Raw genomic sequence first — 21,742 nt, 5'->3', positions numbered from 1 at the left:
GCTCAAGGGGATCTAGCCTTGCTCAACCAAAGTTCCTTTTCCAAATCTCAGAACACAGAAAATGACTTTTGAGTAACTGTTTTCTCAGTTCTCCTAAGGATGGTACATAACTAGTACCATTTTAGATGCATAGGAGAGAGGTTAATTCGTTATGTACAGTGGATGCCTTAGAGAAGCACTGTTCAATAGAACATTCTGCAGTGTCCAGTATGGTGGCCATTAGTCAACTGTGGCTGTGGAGCAGTTGAAATGTGACAAGTTTAAATGAGGAACTGAAGTGAATTCTACATTTATTTAATTCATTTACATTTAAATAGCCACATGTGATTAGGGGCTGCTGTATTAGACAGCACAGACTTGGAGCTTTAAACTTCGATTCTCATGGAACCTGGGTAAGAAAGATGATCTCTTCCTGTGTTAGCATCCTGTATTTCTATGATTTCAGTGTGTGTGTGTGTGTCTGTCTGTCTGTCTGTCTGTGTAGATACAGGTGCCCATTGAAATCAAAGAAATGCCAAAGATTAGAAACACATACTGTACACTCCCTGAATGTGTGTAGGATGTTGCCTGATTTTGGTAAAGCCCATTTTGACTCTGTGACTTTCTGAGCTATGATTTTGGTTACTTTGTACTCATGCTTCTCAGTTTCCTTAACTATAAAATGGGAACATCACCCACCATACTCAGGATCACCCACCTTTGCTGTTTAGTTACTGACTTTGCTTTTACTTGTGCCCAGCTTATTCTTCATTCACCATTCAGACTGATCATTTTAGAATGCGAAATAGGTCACGTCACCCGTGTGTTGCAACCCTCCAGTGGTTTCCCATTACTTCTATGTGTAATCTAACACGTAGTCTACGGCACCCCCCATGATCTGGCCCTTGCCTCTCTTACTGCTCTTTCCTTCGTCTGTGACTCTTGCCACTCAGGTTTCTTTAAGGCCCCTTATGGACCAAGCCCTTCTTTCTTGCTTAGGTCCTTTAACATACCTTTAGACTGAACCTGGAATGCTTTACTCCCACTCTGTGTCATTCTTCACCATACCTTGACTAACATCTTCTATGATTATGCCAATCTAAATAAGCCCAGCACGCTCCACCCCATTATTCTCTCCTACATCATCTATCAGCTTTCCTTCTAGAAATGCTGAATCTGTACTCTTATATCTATTGATCTGTTTGTTTAGGGACCGTTGCCTCTGCTGGATGGAAAGCTCTTACGAGGGCAGGTACCACACCAAATGTACTCACCCTTGGATGGTTAATGTCTGGTAGTTGTACAGTGCTAACAACCAGCGGCTGTTCAATGAGCATCCACTGAATGAATAGATGAAATATTGAATGAACACATGAACCGGTGATCGAACATGAGGGAATGCACTTGGTAGAGCTCTGTGTAAATTAGGCACCTTTATTGTCAGGTGGATGATGGCTTATTCACTCATCAGAGTGTTTATGGGGAACCCACACTGTGTCAAGAACTCAGTGAAGCGCAGGTGACTATATGTGTATCATCTAAAACAGAGCATCTAAAGAAGTAGAAAGGCTCAATTACCATAAAGGTCGGCGTGACTCCTGATTCCATACAAGGATGTTTGTAATCTCACTGTCGTCATAAAGCCAGTCCTGTGACTCTGAGTTGCTATGCATGGATTGTGGTCATTGTAATGGAACCAGAGTGGTGCTGAGCACCTCTCTCTGCTCTCCTTATCCCCTGCCTGCAAGCATATTTGTATAATCATCATTACTGCTAGTCCAGGAGTCCCTTATACATACTGCAAATATATAGAAAGTTCAGACAACCAGAAGGAATAAGAGGAGGGAGGGAGGAGTCATCCTGTGTTCTACCACCTAGAAATTACTGCTGATAATATTTTGTTGCATTAAGATTATTAGAACAGGGCTTCCCTGGTGGCGCAGTGGTTGAGAGTCCGCCTGCCGATGCAGGGGACACGGGTTCGTGCCCCGGTCCGGGAAGATCCCACATGCCGCGGAGCGGCTGGGCCCGTGAGCCATGGCCGCTGAGCCTGCGCGTCCGGAGCCTGTGCTCCGCAACGGGAGAGGCCACAACAGTGAGAGGCCCGCGTACCGCAAAAAAAAAAAAAAAAAAAAAGATTATTAGAACAGCATTGAGATGCTGCTATAGATACAGTTTTGAATATGACTCTTTCACTTAACATGATAGCTAATGCATTTTTCCATAAAATTTAGTAATCTTTATAAGTATTTTTTATAAAAACTGCTTACCATTGCACTGAGCAGATTAACCTTAGGCCATTTAATCATTCTCCTATCACTGAATATTAGTGTGCTTATAACATTTCTACCTATGTATGGTTTCATATTTACAGTGATAAGGCTGAGGATGCAGAATCTGCAGTTTGAGGGTCTAGACTAGGTTCATCATGGGTCTTAGCAACATATTGGAACGACTGGTATTTATCCATCCATACATACATACATTAAACTACGTATGTTGACCACCATGTAAGTAGGTAAGCAGGGACATGAAGTGTTCAGATTTAGGTTTGGGGTTGAGCTCCCTGGCAGCTGGGTGGAGGAGGAATAAGGACCACCAGCAGACTGTGATGTTGATAAGCATGTGAGCCCAGGGGCTACGGAGGTTCCCTATGAAGCAGAAGCCCTAAGGCTTGAGATAAGGTTCCTCCACTGTATCTTTCAGGTAGCCAAAGTCTAGTGATTCTTCTAGGAAAGAGGTATTGGAAGGACCATTGCCTTTTGAGAAATAATGGGTTGGGCTCTGACATTTCTTGACATTTTCCCTTTCCAGTCCCTCTGTAGGAGTTGCTCAGATTCACAGAGTTTTGGGCTCACTCACCCTCGTACCTGAGGAGAGGGCTTATCCCCCTCCCTTCCCAGCAACTGTCTCCTAAACAGGAGCCAAGTCTGGAGAACAAGTAGGATCCCAGAGGCTGTTGTGGCTAAAGGGAGATTGAATCCAGACACATAAGACACTAGATGATAGGGAAAGCCACCGTAACATTCTGCTTCTAGGGCTGGGCTGGTCCCATTGAGGCACTGGCTTGCCCCTTGGAAAGCTGCTAAAATGAATTCGATGGCATGGTTAGGAAACTGTTTTTGACTGTAAAATCAAAGAGTGACTCATCCAGCCCCAGAATGTCAGGGCTAGAAGATTCTTTAGGCATCATCTAGTTCAGCCCACTCATTTTCAGGTGAAGGAACTGAACCACGCCTTCTTCCTATTTAATACCTAGGATACTGGATGGTTCCTGCATATGGTAGGTACCTGACAGATATTGTTAAAAGAATAAAATTTGAGGTCCAATGGGGCAAAAGATTTTCTCACAACCACACATCAAATCTTCAAGGGAACTTTAAATGATTGATGAAATGAAGATTAGTGCAGGTAGTAAGTTGATTCTGTTGATTCTGGGCTGCTTAGAATTAAAGTGTATCCCCCACCAGAACAGAAGCCACTTAGGCCCAAACAAGGCCCTCGTGGGCAGTGGGGAAGAATGCCACTCAGGGTCATATTCTGGAAGCTCTGGGAAGATTGGAGAACATAGATTGGTTTAACCTCTGCCTTCGGCTTAGTCAAGCCAGGGACTCATTCAACTGTTCCTAAGTCGGTGCATTTCCCTTCTTTCCTTGGCCTCCTAGAGAATTGGGATCAGCATGTGACCTTTGCCTGGAAGGGAGAATCCTGGTGCAGTATGCCTTCAACGCCTCCTCCCCGATGCCCTGTGGCCCATCAGGACACTGGAGTCCTCGGGAAGCAGAAGGTAAGCCAGCCTGGAAGCTCTTTTGCTGGTTGGGTGTGCAAAGAACACTTTCGATATAGTTGGAGTTTTATGATTTTAATGGTCTTTTTCATGTACTATCTCATTTGATCTGAAGATCGCCCTACAAGGCCAGTATTTTTTTTTGTCTTTTTTTTTTTCTTAGCTTTATTGAGGTATGATTGACATATAACACTATGTAAGTTTAAGGAGTGCAATGTGATGATTTGATACATTGTATGTATTTCAAAGTCACCACGGTAAGGTTAGTTAACATATCTGTCACCTCATATTTCTGTTTTTTTTTTTTAAGTGAGAACATTTAAGATTTCCTCTCTAAGCAATTTTCAATACAGTATTGTTAACTATAGTCACCATGCTGTATATTAGAACTCCAGAATTTATTCATTATATCAGTAGGAGTTTGTACCCTTTCGAAACCCTACATCAAGGCCAGTATTCATGCATTTGTTCAACACAAGTCTTTTGAGCATCTGCACTGACCTAAGCATGTCATGCCACTTTACATATGAAGAAACAAATTCCCTGAGGTATTAAGTAAGTGCCCAAGGCCACACACCTGATAAGACACAGTATGTGTATGTTTATATATGCCCCAGACCCTGACAGCCTGTGAGGGCATAAATACACAAGGTCACGTTAGAATCAATACACATCACTAGCCTTTGATTCTTCTACAGTTACTTCTGGGGTACCCAGGGCCTTCTTACATGTGTCACAACTCTTCCTCTCGGTTTCCTTCCATGAAACCTCCTTTTCAGAATCCATTTATCCGCAAGGCACTAGAAGGAAGCACCTCATGACTGCCACGGTTGCGGCTCCACCCGTGACCAGACCTTCCCTGCACAGGGTTGTCTCCCAGGCCTCCCCAGGAGCCAACAATCTCTGTGCTACCTCACAGTACAGCTCACTGCCCCTCAGTTTTCTAGAGAAATTAAGAAACTGCCTTTCACCCAATGCTTTGTTGCACTGTCGCTTGGCCCTGAAGGAAGAGAGCTTGCAACTTAGAGAATCTCATGGAAAATTGCCTATTCCGTTTCCTCCTGCAGCGTCTCTTTCTTTGGGGCACAGGTCTAGTCCCTGAAGCCAGGCTGGCAGAGACCCCTCAGTCCTCCGTCTCGCCCTCTGTTGCCTTCAGAGACTTCCACTTAGAAGCCCCCTCTCTGTCCTTCATTCTGCTATGCAGGTCAGCTCCTGCCAGCTGTCTTTGGGTGGGGACCCCAGTCCACCAGAGGGAGCAGAATCTGACTCCTCACTGAGGTTCAGTGAGAACTCCCCCGTCTCCCCTTATATTTTTAGAAAGAAGGTTGAAAAAGAAAAAGCCAGAGATAGAATAAAGCAAGGGAGAGGGATCAGAGAGAAAAGTGAGGGAGAAAAATGACAGCGCTGTGCTCTGTTATCTTCTAAAATAGCTTAAAATAAAAATGAGAGTCGAACTGGGGAACTGGGGAACTCTAAACAAATTCATCCGGAATGTAAAGCCAGAGGGATGCCTGGGAGAAACCCTTAGCTCAACCTCACAGAATCACAGGCTGTCAGCCGTGGAAGGGACGCCTGGGGTCATCCAGCCCCAGGTCCCACCCCGGGCAGGAATCCCCTTTGTGCCCTCCCTCACCGAGGCTCTCCCAGCACCAGCTCGTGTATTTCCTTGGCCTTCCCGTTCTAGCTCCATCTGTTAGAAAGTTCTTCCTAAAATCTGCAGTGGTAACTTTTTCACCCAAACTGAACCCACGTTGGGTTCTCACAGAAGGCGGTGTGGGTCTCTTCCATGCAAGGAATGAACCCATCTCATCTCTGCCCACCATAGGGACTGTGCTGGGCACATGGACTGGGCAGAGCTGACTGTCTAATAGGGGAGTCAGATGAGTACGTGGGCAATCACCATCGGGTGTGATGAGGCTTGTGCTGCGTAGGGGACCTCGCCCCAAATTGAGACTCATGCCACCAAGGAAATGTTAACACACCAGTGAACAAGGCACATTTAAGAATGTGAGAGGGGCTTCCCTGGTGGCGCAGTGGTTGAGAGTCCGCCTGCCGATGCAGGGGACACGGGTTTGTGCCCCGGTCCGGGAAGATCCCACGTGCCGCGGAGCGGCTGAGCCCGTGAGCCGTCTGCGCGTCCGGAGCCTGTGCTCCGTAACGGGAGGGGCCACGACAGTGAGAGGCCCGCGTACCGCAAAAAAAAAAAAAAAAAAAAAAAGAATGTGAGAGGAGTTGGATATGTTTAGAGCACTGGTTTTCTCAGTGTGATCTGGAGGCTTATGGGGTTCCTAAGACTTTGTAGTGTGTCCTCAAAGTCCAAAGGTATTTTCATAATAATGCTATGCCACCGTTGACCTTTTTCATGCTCATTCTTTCCTGAGTGTACAGTGGAGCTTCCCAGCAGCTGCATGGCATGTGATGTTTTACTGCTCTGACAGCTAATGGGACACATACTTATGTGTCCTTGTGTTTTAAAGTTTCTCAGTTTTAGTCCACAATGTGGTAACGTCTGATAGATATAACGTACATAAACGAAAGTTCTTCAATAATGGGGTAAGAACTTAAATGGGTCTGGAGTATGAAAAAGGAAGGTGTGGGTGAGGGAGAGGTTGGACTGGGGTGATATGTGTAATGTCCGGACGAGGATGGGTTTGGATTATTCTGAGGGCAGTGAGGCGATGCCACGTGCCTTGGCAGGTGCCTGGAATATGGTGAGGTGTGCTTGTTAGAAAGATCGTCTGGGCTGCTCTGTGGCGAAGAGATCGGGGGAGGAGTGGATGGGGGAAAGGGCGCATCCCCGTGGCTGTATCAGGAATCCAGCAGACGGATGGCGGTGGTGGCCTGGATGAGGTCAGTGGCGGTGATACTGGAGAAGAATCAATGGAATTGAGAGAGATTTGGGAGGAAGAAGTAGCAAGAGTCTACCCTGAGACTTTTCTGGCTAAAATCATCTTGGTTTGTTCTACCACTTGAACGAAAGAAATAATTTCCTGGTATCTCCCCACACCTCCATCCAGCCAAACTGTCAATTGGTTAGGTCTGTTCCTGGTTCACCCCTCACTCTCTTCAAGCATGATATGCGGAGTGGAGTCCCACTGAAGTGCTGAGCGCCCCCTGTACCCTGAGCTGACCCAGGCCTCCAAGGAAACCCAGCAGCCCCGGGTTTTCCTTCAGGATATGCAAATTGAGTACAGGCAGGCCAGGAAGAGGCTCTGTTCTTTTTTTAGAGCATCCTATTACAGGCTGTGTGATCCATTTGGCTCAGACCCTTTTAATATTCTTAAAGAAATAAACTTTTCCGTGAGCCAAACTCTGCAATTTATTTCTCAACTCATTTTCATCCTATTTATCTTTGCGTGTTTAAGTTTTTGGACTTCCCAAACTAACATAAAACTCTCCAGTCTGTGAGCGATGCCAGAGTATCTCTGGGGTTGGGGAAAGAGCATGGGTGTGGGGGGGGGGGGCTGACGAGGATGGGATTTTGGTCTGAGTCTGGCCATCAGTGTGCTCTGTGCCCTTGAGTGAGTCACTTTGCTTCTCTGAAGATAGCATCTTATCCGTAGAACAAACGGCCTTTCCAGCTGTGATATTTTATTATCCGTAGAACAAACGTCCTTTCCAGCTGTGATATTTTAACTCCATATTAACAGGATAGAAAATTCTTCATTTAACAGATATTTACTGCACATTCAGTATGTTCCATTAACTCCATTTCATGAACTTCAGGTAAATACAATCACAGAGATTCTTGCCTATGGCCACAGAACATGGTTGTACCAAGAAGAAACCTATTTTCCCTCCTCTTGAGCAAAAACTATATTTCGTAGATGAATATTTTCTGAGGTATTCAATACCATGATACGCTTGTAGCTCAGGAATTAGATAGCTAGATCTGATCGACTCAAATTTCAGTGAAGATCCCTTATGCAAGCCTATAATGCATTGCAACTCCCGGGCTTTCCATGAGAGATTTAACACATGGCACTGGCTGTTGTCATTCTTACTTGTGTGAATATTTTCCCCATTTTTCTGCCCAGAATATTTCAGTGTGCTAAAGGATTCATCTAGAAAAAACCTGACACCAAGTTGTTATATTTGTGTCAACAGCTGCAGTGTATATACACAAAGATATGAAATAGATGTCTGTATAGATCATCATAAATGTAAATTTAAATCAGCATAGGTATGTATAAATATATTTCACGTCACATATGGCCTCATCTCCAGTGGACAGCTTATATGAACATGTAACTCTTCATTTTGTCAGCATATATACAAAAAGATGTGTATTGGTAATGAAGTAACAGTTCCTTTGTACTTTTCTTCCTTCCCCCTTCCTTTCTTCCCTCATCCCCTCCTCCCCTCCCCTCCCCTCCCTCCCCCCTCCCCTCCCCTCCCTCCCCCCTCCCCTCCCCTCCCTCCCCCCTCCCCTCCCCCTCCTCCTCCCCTTCCCTTCCTTTTACTTTTCTCAACCCTTCTCCCAGATTTATCACCACACATCCAATTAGTTTCCCAGCTGCATCCATTTTTCTTCCGTAGGGACACTGATTTGTCCTCATCCCTGATGTTCCCTTTGTACAAGCAGCAGTTGTGTATTATCTGAATTAGTACAGCAGTTTCTTAACTGTTTTCACTGGACTAGAAGCTCCATGAGGGCAGAGACCATGTCTGCAAAACCTGTTTTTCCAGTGACTATAGCCTAACACTGGACACAGACCAGTCAACAGTTATTCCCTGGATGGGTGGATGGATGGATGGAGAGTATCTGTGACTCCAAACATTGGTTTTTCTGAAAGACAGCTTTCATTTGCTTGCTTCAAATTCTTCAGTAGCTCCCAAGCTCTCTCAGCATAAAGTTCAGTTTCCTTAACGTGATGTGCAAGACCCTTCATAATCTGGGTTCGGCCTAGCATGCCAGCCTTACCGCCACTTACTGCTTTCCCGTTGCACTCAAAACCACAGTCATCTTATTTCACATTCTCTCTCAACTGTTCTCTTTGCTTGGAATACCTCCTTTTCCCAAGCTTTCCCTTGTTAATTCTTCCTTATGTTTCAAAACAGAGCTAATGTACTTGTGAATATGTTCCTCTGTTAAATATCTCATCCCATTTGAGTGTTATAGCACCCCTGTCGGGTAAGCATCATTAGAGTAGGTGATACTGTGAGAAACTGTATAGTTGATATTTTAACCCATCTTTCATTCCTTCAAAGCTTGGCATGATCCCTGGACCAACAGTATCACATAGTATCCTACTCCCCACCAAGGAATTACTTAACCATCTCAGGCTCTGTTTCCTCTTCCGTAAAATGAGTTTCATAAGACCAACGTCATAGACTTATGGCCAGGATGAAAAGAGCTGAGGCATGTAGCGTGCCTGGCACAGTGCCCAGCACACAGAGAGTGGCCAGTGCATGAAGACTGGTATTATTATGGGATTGCTGCTTTTTTGATGGCTTGGACTCAGGGCCCCTTGAGGCTCTTTTGTACATCTAAAAGTTGGTCTCTGATAACCAGACAAGCACACACTTTGCAAATATTTCTAGTCCTGTTTACTTACTTGAGCATAGTGACCAAGCTCACTTTCTTGTCCTTTGGAAAGCACTTGGTCCCTCTGTTGATTAACAGTGAACCAGGGATGGAAGCGTGAGCCAGACAGATTTGTCATCTTTGCTCTCCCGTGGCTCCCACCACTGACAGTCATTTTCTCCGAGGAAGGGAGAAAGATTGCTCCATTACTTGCCAGTTCCAGGAGAGCCCATGGTGGAGGGCAGGGGGGTGTTCACCTGGCACCTGCCGTGGCACAGCAGGCTCTAATACTCCGTGGAGCCTTCACTTTCTTTTGTAGCTCCATATTTGAACAAGATAGAAGAGTCTTCACTTATCAAATATTTATTGAATGTCCACTGTGTTCACTATTTATGTGCCAGGCCCTGTATTAAAGACTGAATATGGTATTGAGTGAAACAGAGCTACCAAACAGAGACAATAATGACAACTATCTTACAGGATTTTGGTAAGAATCAGATAAATAAATTAATGGCTAGGGAATGTGCTCTGTATGTATTAAAACGCTGCCCTCAATAAAGCTTTTTGAATGAATAAGTGATACAGGAGTACCAACAACCCACAGAGTCAAAAGAATCAGGAACTCTTTGGGTTGGAGAATCGATAAGAAGAAAGGCTTCAGCCTAGGTAGGGAGTCTTGTTTGTACCTTTGACTTAAACAACCAGTCTCTTCTATCCAGCATTTGCTGCAAGTAATAAATGAACCTGGCCAAGGAGAGGTGGAGGGAATCTTGTAGTTACATCCATCTCTTCTTGTTCTGATGTGTTATATCTAAAAAGTCTTTTGAATTTTCCTTGTTCTCCACCCCCCAGCCCCCTTGCTCCCATCTCTTTTTCTCTTCTCTTTTCCATCTCCACTGGACATCTTCTCTCTTCTCCCTTGGCTGGGCAGAGGCAAGGAGATTGGAGGCATTTACAGCTTTCACTGGAATGGCTTTTCCACCCAAAATGGCTTTCTAGTTTTCATACTGTGGTGATTCCTATTACGCTGTAACATTATCAAAACCTTTTCGGACAAAGATTGATTTTTTTCCCTTTTGCTTTAGAAATGTCCAGCATCTCCACCCCCCATCAACCACTGATGCTAAAGAATGTGGCTGATAGGACAACCTGAGATCCTTCATCCTACCCTGACCAGCTGATGTGTATCTCTTGCTAGACACCCTTAAATAAATTAGAGCCAATCACTGCATTGAGTCCTGATTACTTTTCTCAGCAGTGCAAAGGAGAGCTCTCTGAGGGTCTAGGACTAATGATCTCAGCAGAGAAAAATTCAGAAGTCGCTGCAGGCTGAGATCAGTGGGGATGAGGCATCGTCTCTCTGGGGAAAGAGTAGAAGAATCTCTCCTTCCTTCTCCCCCCTCCTAACCATCCCTCCCCTTCCTGAGTCAGACTGGACAGAGCTCAGAGAAGCCCAGTGGTATGGAATGACCTCATGTGGAGAAGGGGAGGAAAAGAGATAAGATGGCTCCAGGGCTGTCTTCCAGCTCTGTCATTCATGGTTCCAGACAGTTTCCTCCCAGAATACTCAGCCCAAGGGGCAGAAGCTATCGTTACTTACCTCCTCTTCACTGGAGGTTTCTGGCCCTTCTGTCATTCCAAGCAGGTTGTACCAAAGGCAGTGCCACAGGGATGCTAGTTCATTTTTGTGGCTCTTCCATTCAGTCTGGAGAACAACGAGGAACTTCAGGACGAGACAAAGCTAGGCTCTAATGCTGACTGTTACACTTCACGCTGTGAGACTCTGGTTAGTTCACTCCACACTTCTGAGCCTTAGTTGCCTCATCTCAGAAATGAGTCCTTGCAAGAATTAAACAGGTTCAGAGGACACAGTGAATGTTCAGCACATGTGCGTTCCTTCCTTCTTTCCATCTGAGGCAGAAAAGCCTACAAGTAATCAATGAGGCGGGGCAGTTTGGGCACCGACACATCATAAGACACTTACCTGAATGTAGTTTTGACCAGATGTCTGGTGATTCGTCCAGATCTGTATGGCAGGTGTGGGGATGAGCTGGGTGCTGTGCACACAGCACATTCACCAAGACACTGAGGATCTTCCCTCTCCTTTTACCCTCTCTGTGAGTTCTGGTCAGGCCAGTGTCACCAGAGGTCCGCAGGAAACTCTGAGGACGAACTCATCCCCTCATCTCTTGTCCACAGGTCATCCAGATGTTGAACAACCCTGTAAGTCCAGTGTCCGCACCTGGAGCCCAAATTCAGCTGTCAACCCACACACAGTCCCTCCAGCCTGCCCTGAGCCACAAGGCTGCTACCTTGAACTGGAATTCCACTACCCCTTGGTCCCTGAGTCTTTGACCATCTGGGTGACCTTTGTCTCCACTGACTGGGACTCCAGTGGGGCTGTCAATGACATCAAACTATTGACTGTCAGTGGGAAGAACATCTCCCTGGGCCCTCAGAACGTCTTCTGTGATGTCCCACTGACCATCAAACTCCGGGATGTGAGCGAGAAGGTGTTTGGCATCCAGATCTACACGTTGGATGAGCACTTGGAGATAGATGCGGCCATGTTGACCTCTGTTGCAGACACCCCACTCTGCCTGGAGTGTAAGCCCTTGCAGTACAAGGTGGTCCGGGATCCTCCTCTCCAGGTGGACGTGGCCTCCACCCTACACTTCAATAGAAGATTCACAGACATGTAAGTGCACTCTCTGGATCAAGTGGGTGGGCTGTAGAGGGATGTAAGGAGGGTCAGAGAGGCCTGCACTGGAAGGAGCTTCATCACAGCCAGACTCACTTCTAGGGATTTGTAACCTGGTGTTGGCTGTAGAATTGTCTTAACAAGGCAGAGCTGATATGGTGGGAAGAACAGTGGACAAAGAACCAGGAGTCCTGAATCTTGCTGGCGGCCCTAACATGTAACTCTAAGCCTCTCTGACCTCTCTGCAGTGTAGTCTTCCCAACAGTAAAGTGAAGGAGGCTGGATGAGAGTAGCAATGAGAAAGTCGTGTATGGCTAATGAAAGTACAAGAACCGAAGTTTGCTAATGATTTCCCTCTTATATTAAATTGAAGAGTATTCATGCATTGTGATTGCTTTTCCAGTGGGTGAGAAGGGGGTGAAGTTATAGCAGGTTGGCTGGGAATTGGGCGTGTTGCTGGATGTTTGCATAAGAATATTGCTGGAAGGTGAACATAACCAGTAACAGTCCTTGTTTTCCAGTGTGGAAGAGAGGGTCTTACCCATTAGATCCTTAGGAGCCTTTGCAGCTCTAGGTCTCCATGATTCTTTTAGGGTACTCATTGCTTTGATGTGAGATACTGTTTGTCCTTAATGTTCCTTTCTCAGCCCACCTCTCTATCACCTCTTCCTCAGATATCCTGAGGATTTATGTTTTATGAGAGGGGCTGCCTTACTTTGAAGGCATTAGTGCTTTTCCCATATGCCAGACAATGGGCTAAGGTCTTTGCATCTTTTACTTATTTCATCCTCCCCACAACCACAGCCCTAGTCTCCTTCTCATTTTACAAAGAAGGAAACTGTAGCTTAGAGATAGGAAGTCACTTGTCCAAGATCACATACTTAGGAAGTGGTGAGATCAGGATTGGAATTCATCCTGACTCCTAAGCCAGTGCACTTAACCACTGTTCAATTAAAGACGTGATTCCAATTTCTGCTTTAATCTAACAAATGAGGGAACCTTAGCTACACCTAATTTGGGTACCAAGAGTCTATGAAGTCAACCACCAAACATTGGTTGAACCTCTTCTATGTACAAGTGACATGGGTGGGGAACACTTTGAGTATTGAAAAGAACAGTAGCTCAAGAGTCAGACACCTTGTGTCTAGCCCCAGCCAGTCCACTTACTAATGTTAGATAAATCAGTCCATCTCTTTGAGCTTTGACTTCCTCTTCCGTGTGATGAAAATGTTGACGTCAACGGTTTCTATGGGCCTTTTGTGGCACTTTCTTTGGTTCTAAGATGATACAAGACACAATCTCTGCTCTGTCTACTTGAAAATATTTGCTAAGCCAAATATTATTAATAGAAACCAAGTTCTGGAGGAAACTTTTAATCTTTTTAAAAGACAGAACCACTTTCAAACACTTTACCAGCACTTCCTGTTACAGTGCTGGCAATTAACATGCACATCGCAAGCAAACCCTTACCCGTTCATTGACTCAGAGATGGAGAACACCTGTTTAAGAACTCAGGGGGAGCACTTGGTTTGTGTTTGAGAATGTGCTTAAAAGATCGTCTTGCCTTGAAAATATTCTATAACCCTGTCTGTTTCATCTCCTCACTTGTCTAGAATGGTGAAGTTCTATAAATATGCATCCACTTAACATTTCTGTATAAAACAATGAGGTGAAGAAATAATAGATGTCTTAAAACCTCAGCTTAAACCCAGCTTTTCTTTTTCAGCCTTGAGTTGTGAGCCTGTGAGCGCTGGCACAGGTTGATAAGTGTGGAATTGTGGAAATTAAACTGAAGAAGGAAAAGCACCCTGAGTTCTGTTCTCGGCTAAGTCACCAAATTGCTGTGCATTCTTAGGCTAGTCACTTACTCTTTCCGGTGCTCAGAGGCCTTCAATCCATACGGAGGAAGTTGTACTAGACTAGTGGTTCTCAAAGTCAGTTGCATGCTACAAAAATTGGGGGCATTTTAAAATCACCTCCAGCTCACTTGCATCCCCGCCTCCTTCCTCCTCCTGGCCCTGCCCCAGGTATTGATCTAATTGGTAAGGAAGATAAGGCCTAACCATTAGGACTTTAAAATCTCACTGGATGATTGTAACATGCAGCCGGGTTTAAGAACCACTGCACTAAATCAGGCTCTCACAGTGTGGCCCCGTACTGGCAGCATCTGAGAATTTAGAAAAGCCATGTTCTTAGGTCCCAGCCCAGACAACTGAATCAGAAACTCTGAGGACCTTTCCAGATGATTCTGATGGTGGTTGAAGTTTCATGGTTACTGCTCTAAATGATCTCCAAGGCCCAGGAATCTCCAAGGTCTCTTTACTCATAGGAGTGACTACTCATTCAGTTTACAAGTTTGTACTGAGAACATTCTGTGTGCCAGAGTCTGTGCTGAGAGCTGTAGATTTCGGGGATGACTCAGCCTTTGCCAGTTTCCTGTAGACACTCACACTTCAGTGCTGAAGACCTTAACCACTTGGTAAAAATGCCAATTCCTATGCCAGTTTGCTTCCAGAACCACCACTATTCAGGTCTACATTGTGTACCATTTGTTCTTTCCTTCTCAACAAATGTTTCTTTGGTCCCCACTGTGTTGCAGGCACAAGGTCTAGACTGAGGCCTTCATTGACCTTCCTCTTTGTCTTTCTTGAGTCCCAAGGAATTTATTGGAGACCTGGGCTGGGCCAGGCTCCACTTCCTGACGTGAAAGTTCTCTGAGACTCTGAAAAAATAAAATATCCTTCCAAGTCAACCTATCATTTCAGCTCCTTTATCTCTTGGTAATTCGAGTTCTAAACTCCAACACAAATACCTCTTTGTGTGTGTGTGTGTGTGTGTGTGTGTGTGTGTGTGTGTGTGTGTGTGTATTTTACTGCTCTCACATTTTTTCCATATCAAATAAATTGGCTCTTAGACAAGTTCTATATAAAGACTGTTTTGGAGAAAAAGAGGAGAGAGAAAAAAAATGCTTTCTTTTTCTTCCCTGGCTCAACCCATTACATGATTCCCTTTGACCTTTGTCTTCATTTGTTCTCTCAACAAAAATATTTATTCTTTCTGTTATCTATACTGGAGATAGTTTCCCAAGGTATGACATTGATGAAGGGAGAGGCTTCTGTGCTTACCCAATGGATGCTTCTCGTAGACTGATTGCTTTTGGCCGGTACAAGGGAAAAAGGGGGACTGTCTCCTAAGTGGAAGCCTCTGCATTGAGTGAGGACTGACACTGACAGAGGAAAACGGAACCAGTGCTGACCCTGCTTCTAACTCACTATGTGACATGAAGACACATTGCATCACCTTTTGGGGCTTTATTTTTTCTATCTGTAAAATGAGGGGACAACATATGAAGCTTTTCTCTGTGGATAGGAGTTGTTCTTAGGTGACTTTTTTTTTTTGGTAGTAAAAGGGACTCAGCAGAGATTGTTTATCTCTGCATCAGTACCCGGCATGGACCTCAGCAGTTCTGGATGGCCTAGTGAAAGATGTAGTTTGTGAATAATTATGATAACGATAATAACAACAATACCAATAACCACTTATTGAACATTGACTCTGTTTTAAGTGCCTGACACATATTTCTGAGGCAGCTGAAGCTCAGAAGAGTGACTTATCCAACCTAATACAGCTGGTAGCGGCAGAGCCAGGTTTAAAACCCAGGTCTAATTCCAAATTCCACCTTCTCAACCACAATACCATACCACCTCCTGCTCTAATAATGCAAAGGCAGAATTTTAGAGCTCAGACATGCATCCAAGCTGGCTACAGTTCAAGATACAGGAGGTAGGAGGCAGGATTACAACTCACAGGCCACCAACCCACAGTCCGTTCCTGAGACCCACTCTTGGAAGTCTGGCGTCATGAGGTACATGGCCAGGTCTTTTTGTGTCTGGCTGGGAAGAAGGAGCAAGGATGCTTCTGTTTCTAAACTTGACTGCCAAGTGCTTCTGCCCTGGGCACCATGCTACTTGGGTCTGTATGGAATCTCCAGATTTCTCTAAGAAGTAAAGACTCTGGATAAAACTAAGCCCTTTTTTTTGGCTTAGAGGAAGTGAGATATAAAGCAAACCAGGAACAGTGAATAGCAGCTCACTTTCAATATTCATCTGTTCGTCTGTCTATCGTTGATTCATTCAGCAAATATTTACTGGACGTCTGTTACACACTATGCACCATGTTAGGACACGATGGTACAGTGGTGTCAGGACAGGCATGGAGTCTGCCCACATGGTGTGCCCACTCTTTGGGAAGAGAGGGGGTTAGGAAAGCAGTAGCACTGCAGTATAGTAAATGCCCTGATGGAGAAAACAGAAACAAAGTCAGTGGTTTCTAACCCAAACTTGGAAGAATTGAGCTGTAATTGAGGAATATAATCTCCTTGAGGACTGGATTTTTGCTGGTTTATCTGCTGGTGCAGTCCCAGGGCCTAGAACAATTCCAGGCACAAAGTAGGCACTCAGTAAATATTTTTGAATGGCTCTTGAGTGAAGAATGGGAAGGAGTTTAGCAGTTGAAGAGAAATGGAGAAGCGGTCATTTACTAAGTACCTACTGTGTGTCAAATGCTTAACTAAGGGCTTTATTTAAGTAATCTCATTTGACTTAATCTGTACAACGACTCTGCACCTGCAGCGTAGGTGGTCCTATCACCAAATTACAGGTAAGAACCTGAAACCCAGAGATTACAGAGCTATCAAACTGTGTAACTATAACTGGGGTTTGCACATAGATCCATCAGCTCCAAAGCTAGTGCTCTTATCCATTCTCTAGTTGAACAACTATGTTTGTGTTGCCTACTTTGTGCCTCTCTGTTCTTAGAATCGTTGATTTAGAGCTAGAAATATTCTTAGAAGTCATCTCTCCCAACGAGCTTCTTTGTGTGTCCCAATTAACTAATCTATTGATTTTTCTTTCACATTCAGACCTGTTAAGCTGCCAGCATAATCTCTATTTCACCTCACCTCCTCAGTATTCTCAATATAAGTCTTGGGGTAAATGAATAAACATAAAGGAAGGATTGCAGATATGAGTCCACATTTTACAGATCAAATCTCAAATCTCTTCCTCTGGATTCCACATACTCAGAAACCCCTGTCAATCAGCTCAGAAACTTTCTAGTTCGCTCATACGTTCATTTTCTCGGTGAATATTTTTTGATTTCCCCCATGAACCCGAGTACTTTCAAGGCACTAGCGACGCAGTAGTGAACAGAGCAGAGAAGATCCTTGCTCTCATTGATCCCCGTGATGAAGTTGGAAGAGACGAACCAGAAAACACTACATAATATCTCAACTGGGTAGGATTTAGTAATTTTAGATAGGTGGTCAGGAAAGGCCTCTGTGATGAGGTGACATTTGAACAGAGACTGGAAGAGTCTCCTAGTGACTCATAATAGAGGCTGGGTGACCTGCCATCATTGAGATCCTAGCCTGTTGGAACACAGATGTCTTAGAACGTGATCCTTGGTCCTTGATCACTGTTTGGCTTATCTTAGATTGAACTGTGCCTGCGTTTTTTCCTCTTACCTGGTTCAGATTCTTAAATACAAAATTTAGCACGCTCATTCGTCAGAGTCAAGGGTCCATGAAAGCTTGTCAGGTAAATGAGTGAAGAGTGAGTCAGCAGTAGAACCTCTCAGAAAAAGGGTCTCTTGCTTTCACATCTTAGCCGTAGTATTGACACATGATGCCGTAGTAAGCCTCAGAGGGTTGGGAAAGGTTAGACCAAATTGGGGTCAACTGAAGCACAGGTGGCTCCTCCGTGCTGTTTCTGTGGCTCTCAAGGTGAGTCACCATTTCATTTTTTGTCTCAGCCACATTTCTTTTCCTGGCTCTTTCTGTATGTCACCTAGTCATGCATTCTTTGTTCTTGTATGTATTCATTTTTTTCATTCATTCATCAACCAAATAGTGAAAATCTAATTTAATCATATTCAGTGATACTTTCTTTACTTCATAGATATTTACTAGGCGTCTGTTCTGTGCCGTGCTCTATGCTGGAACTACAGATCCCTAGTCTCATGAGCACACAGTTTAAAGGGGGAAACGGGCAAAGAAATCAGGTGATTATACTGCAGCATGAAAAGTGTATGGCGTGAGGGTCGCAAGAAGGGTATATAAAACACAAGAAGGGCATCTAACCCAGCTCGAGATGGTTTAGGAAGGTTTCTTGGAAGAAGTCATGTCTAAGCTGAGACCTGAAGGATGAATAAAAGTTGATCATTGAAGAAGTTTGCCATAGGATGGATGGTTGAAACCAAGTGGATGCTTAGCGAAAATTGATAAATGAATGAATGCATACACGAAAGAATGAATGAAAGAATGAATGAACCAACCTACCCTACTTCATGGCAGAAGAGCATGTTCAGTCTCAGATCGAATGTAGAAATGTAGTAATCTGAGCTATCTGTCCACTTTGGTCCCTAAATCTACTTCATTCCTTTTAACTGCTATAGAACATTCCACAGTAGGAATGTGCTGCAGGTTATTTAGGTGTGTCCATGGTCATGACTACTCAACTAAATGGAAGTGCTTTGTCTTTGCCCATTTGATGGGTGAAACATGGCTTCTCATTGGTGTTCCTGTGATTGAGCATCATGAATGAGCAGCTTTTCAAATATCGACTGGCTGTTTACATTCCCTCTTCTGTGACTTGTCTATTAATATCTTTAAGTGGTGTCTGGTTGTTAATCTTTTCACACCTCAGTTTTCCCATCTGCTAAATTGGGATTTTAATGTCAGCCCTCCTGCATATCCATCAGTGTTACTGGAATCTAGGGTAAAACGGGTAGTCAAGAGGGAACTAGCATTTATGAAGAAGTTACTCTTAGTAATCATTTATTCATTGATATATTTCTCAAACGTTCCTTGGATGGGAACCATGCCACATTCTGAAGATACAGTGGTTACCAAAAACCAACCCAGTTTCTGACCTCAGTGGAGCGTACATTTAATCACTGTGTTAGCCACCATCACTTATGCGGGTAGCACTTACTACTAGCCGTACTAGCATCCCTACTGCTGATAATTACCATGTAGTAAATACTTCATATATGCTCAGTATTTTTATAAGCCTACCAATGAGGTGTAGTTATCAGTATGCTTTATTTTTAGATGGGGAAGGTCAGACTCAAAAAGGTAAAGTCGTTCATTTAAGGTCCCACAGTTAATAGATGCTCGAGTCAAGTTTTACATCTCCCTGCCTGACGCCAAAGGGCATGCCTGGCAAACTATAGAGCATAATCATTGCTATGACAGGAAAAGGACAAGGTGGCATCCTGATGGATGGAGAAAGTAGATGTTAAAACGAGCTTTTCTTGTTTCCAGGAAGCAACAGAATAAACACACAGAAGAGAACTTTTTTTTTTCCATTTAGGTTTTGAATATTTAAGTAGATGAGGAAGAGGTTTGGCACAGTGTGGGCATGGTCAGACCAGCGTGGTTTCCAGGAACCTGTTGTGGAAATGCATGCTCCAGGCTGGACCCCTCTCTGAGCAGGGCCTTTCCCCACACCTTTCCAACATGGCCTTGCCTGCGTTCTGATGTCCACCAGGACACATGAGCAGCATCAGGACTGATAGCTGTTTCTCCAAGTCCAGAACAAACACTTCTGTTCCTAGCCCAGGCCAGCAGTGTACATAGTCAGCACGATCTTCCTCTATTTTTGGAAGCCGGGCGGGCATCATCCACCTACAACTCCCTCTCGTCAGTCTTAGGCCAAGTACCTCTCAGAATGAAATACAGGTTCTGGGAACATTAGGGTAAACAAAAGGGTTTAGCAGAATCCACAGATCTCTGGGGTCAGCAGTAGCCGTAGAAGTGCTGACTGTCTCCAGGTACCTTCACGATTTTGAAAGTGTGAAGGGCCCCTGGTTGGTGCTAACACTACTGAGATCACTTACCTAAATTTCTGTGGATCAGTCTGATGCATTCCTGGACAATTATAGTGTCTCTTCTACAGATATTAATGAAGACTCACAGAAGTTAAGTGATGGACCCAAGCCTCTGTTGATAAATTTATTCATTCATTTGTTCAGTCTTTTAAGAATAAGTGCCTTCTGCGTGTCCGTCTCCATGCTGGCACTGTAATTGTGAATCTTATAACTGGATAGGAGGGCTGGTCTGAATAATAGCCCAAATAAAAATATAATTACAACCTGAAGATTTATTATTATGTGAGGTTATAGTAGAGCATAATTCCCCCTCAAATTAAGGGGAGATATACAGAAGACGAGACTGGAGTTGTAAGCAGGGGCCGTATTGTGAAGGGAGTTTCTGTTATGGAGTTTGGATTTGTTCATTGGGAAGTAGAGGACTAAACCAATCAGATCTGTGTTTCTATGAAATTGCTCTTGGTGCTCTGTAAAGAGGGGATTGAGGAAGAGCGAGAAAGTCCATTTAGAGGTTATTGCTAAAGTGCAAGCCAGAGATTATGATTATCTATCTGCAGGAGAAGTGGATGAATTGGGGAAATGTTTGAAAAGTAGAACCAACAGGACTTGGAGATGTATTGGATGCAAGGGTTCTGAGAAGGAGCTGTCCAATGACTCCCGGGTTTCTGGTTTGAGTGTCTGGAATGAGGGAAATGTTATTTCCTGAAATGGAGGAATAGATTTTAATTTAGTGTTTTGTTAGTGGGTGGGGTAGATCAAGAGCTCCTTTGGAAAACAATGAGTTAGTGAAGTCGGGTTGCAGTGGGTGTCCTGATGTCACCTGCTTCTTTGTTCTTTTGCCTTTCTCCCTGTGGGTAGGAAGGATGGACTGGACTTGGTTGTATGGGCACCAGTTCTTGATTTTTAAGAAAACAAGTAAATGAATGGGAACGAGAAGGAAAATAACAGCCGTCAGAGTAATTACAGATGTGGGAATAATGGAGGAATTTATCTCACACTGGGCATTGGCAAGAGGAGTGGACAGAATCCATTCAGTCTGTGCTCAGAGATGATGAGAATCCTCAGGACAGAACATAGTGGGTTTGTGTTGTATCTGCTCAAGCAGGAACCTCAGACATTACTTAGGAGACGCTGAATCTGGGATCAGGAGATCCGATTCTCAGGCCAGCACACAGCTGTCATGCTGCATGACCCTGAGCACGTTCCTTCAATGCTTTGAACCTCAGCTCCTGTCCCTGGAAAAAAGTGGGTGATGATTCCTATCCATACAGTCTCACAAAGGGTGTCCTGAAAAACTAATGAGCTAATGGACTTGCAAGAACGTGATGCAACGTGGGGGAACTATAAAGATTTCAATGTTCATGATTCTTCCTATTGTTTGGTTTTCATTAGGCTTGTTCTTGGCCAGGCCAGAGAGTATGTGTGAAAGACAAACACACAGACATGCACAGACACACTCATGAAACAGTTTCCCGTTCAACTCTACGCAGAGTTCAGTGCTGGATTAGAAGAAAGAAAAGACCATTGCACTTTAATCTCTGTAGCTGAGCTAAAGAAAAAGAGAGAAAGCCCATCAAAGTGCTGGCCCTGGAATCAGGAGACAGGGCTTCAAGTACCGATCTCCTGAGATTTTGCTATATTACTGGGTCATGATTCCCCATCTGTGGGCCCAAGTCCCCCTTCTATAAAAGGAAGGCCTAGGTAAATGACTCTGAAAGTCATTTCCAGCTCTGACATTCCATTCAGACCCTCCTGGAGTTCTTACCTGCCCCGAGTATGTCTAATTCAGTAAGAGTAGAGGGACCAGGCTACATGTCCCGTGCGAGCTCAGAGACTAGCCGTCTGTAAAGAAAGCCTT

General features: G+C 44.4%; 1 protein-coding gene across 2 annotated transcripts in view; it reads left to right on the top strand.

The window, feature by feature from the left end:
- The window catches only part of PAPPA (pappalysin 1), a 254,987-nt gene that overhangs the window by 74,263 nt on the left and 158,982 nt on the right, over window positions 1-21,742 (top strand). For both annotated transcript variants that reach the window (XM_067743528.1, XM_067743530.1), the window contains 2 exons: window positions 3,645-3,766; window positions 11,493-11,991. In XM_067743528.1, the coding sequence (XP_067599629.1) occupies window positions 3,645-3,766; window positions 11,493-11,991 (621 nt within the window). The remainder of the gene's footprint in view (window positions 1-3,644; window positions 3,767-11,492; window positions 11,992-21,742) is intronic.

This window comes from Pseudorca crassidens, chromosome 7 (assembly GCF_039906515.1).
Source record: "Pseudorca crassidens isolate mPseCra1 chromosome 7, mPseCra1.hap1, whole genome shotgun sequence".
NCBI classification, from domain to species: domain Eukaryota; kingdom Metazoa; phylum Chordata; class Mammalia; order Artiodactyla; family Delphinidae; genus Pseudorca; species Pseudorca crassidens.
Note: the sequence above shows the minus strand (reverse complement) of the source record. Positions and strands in the feature narration are given on the sequence as shown.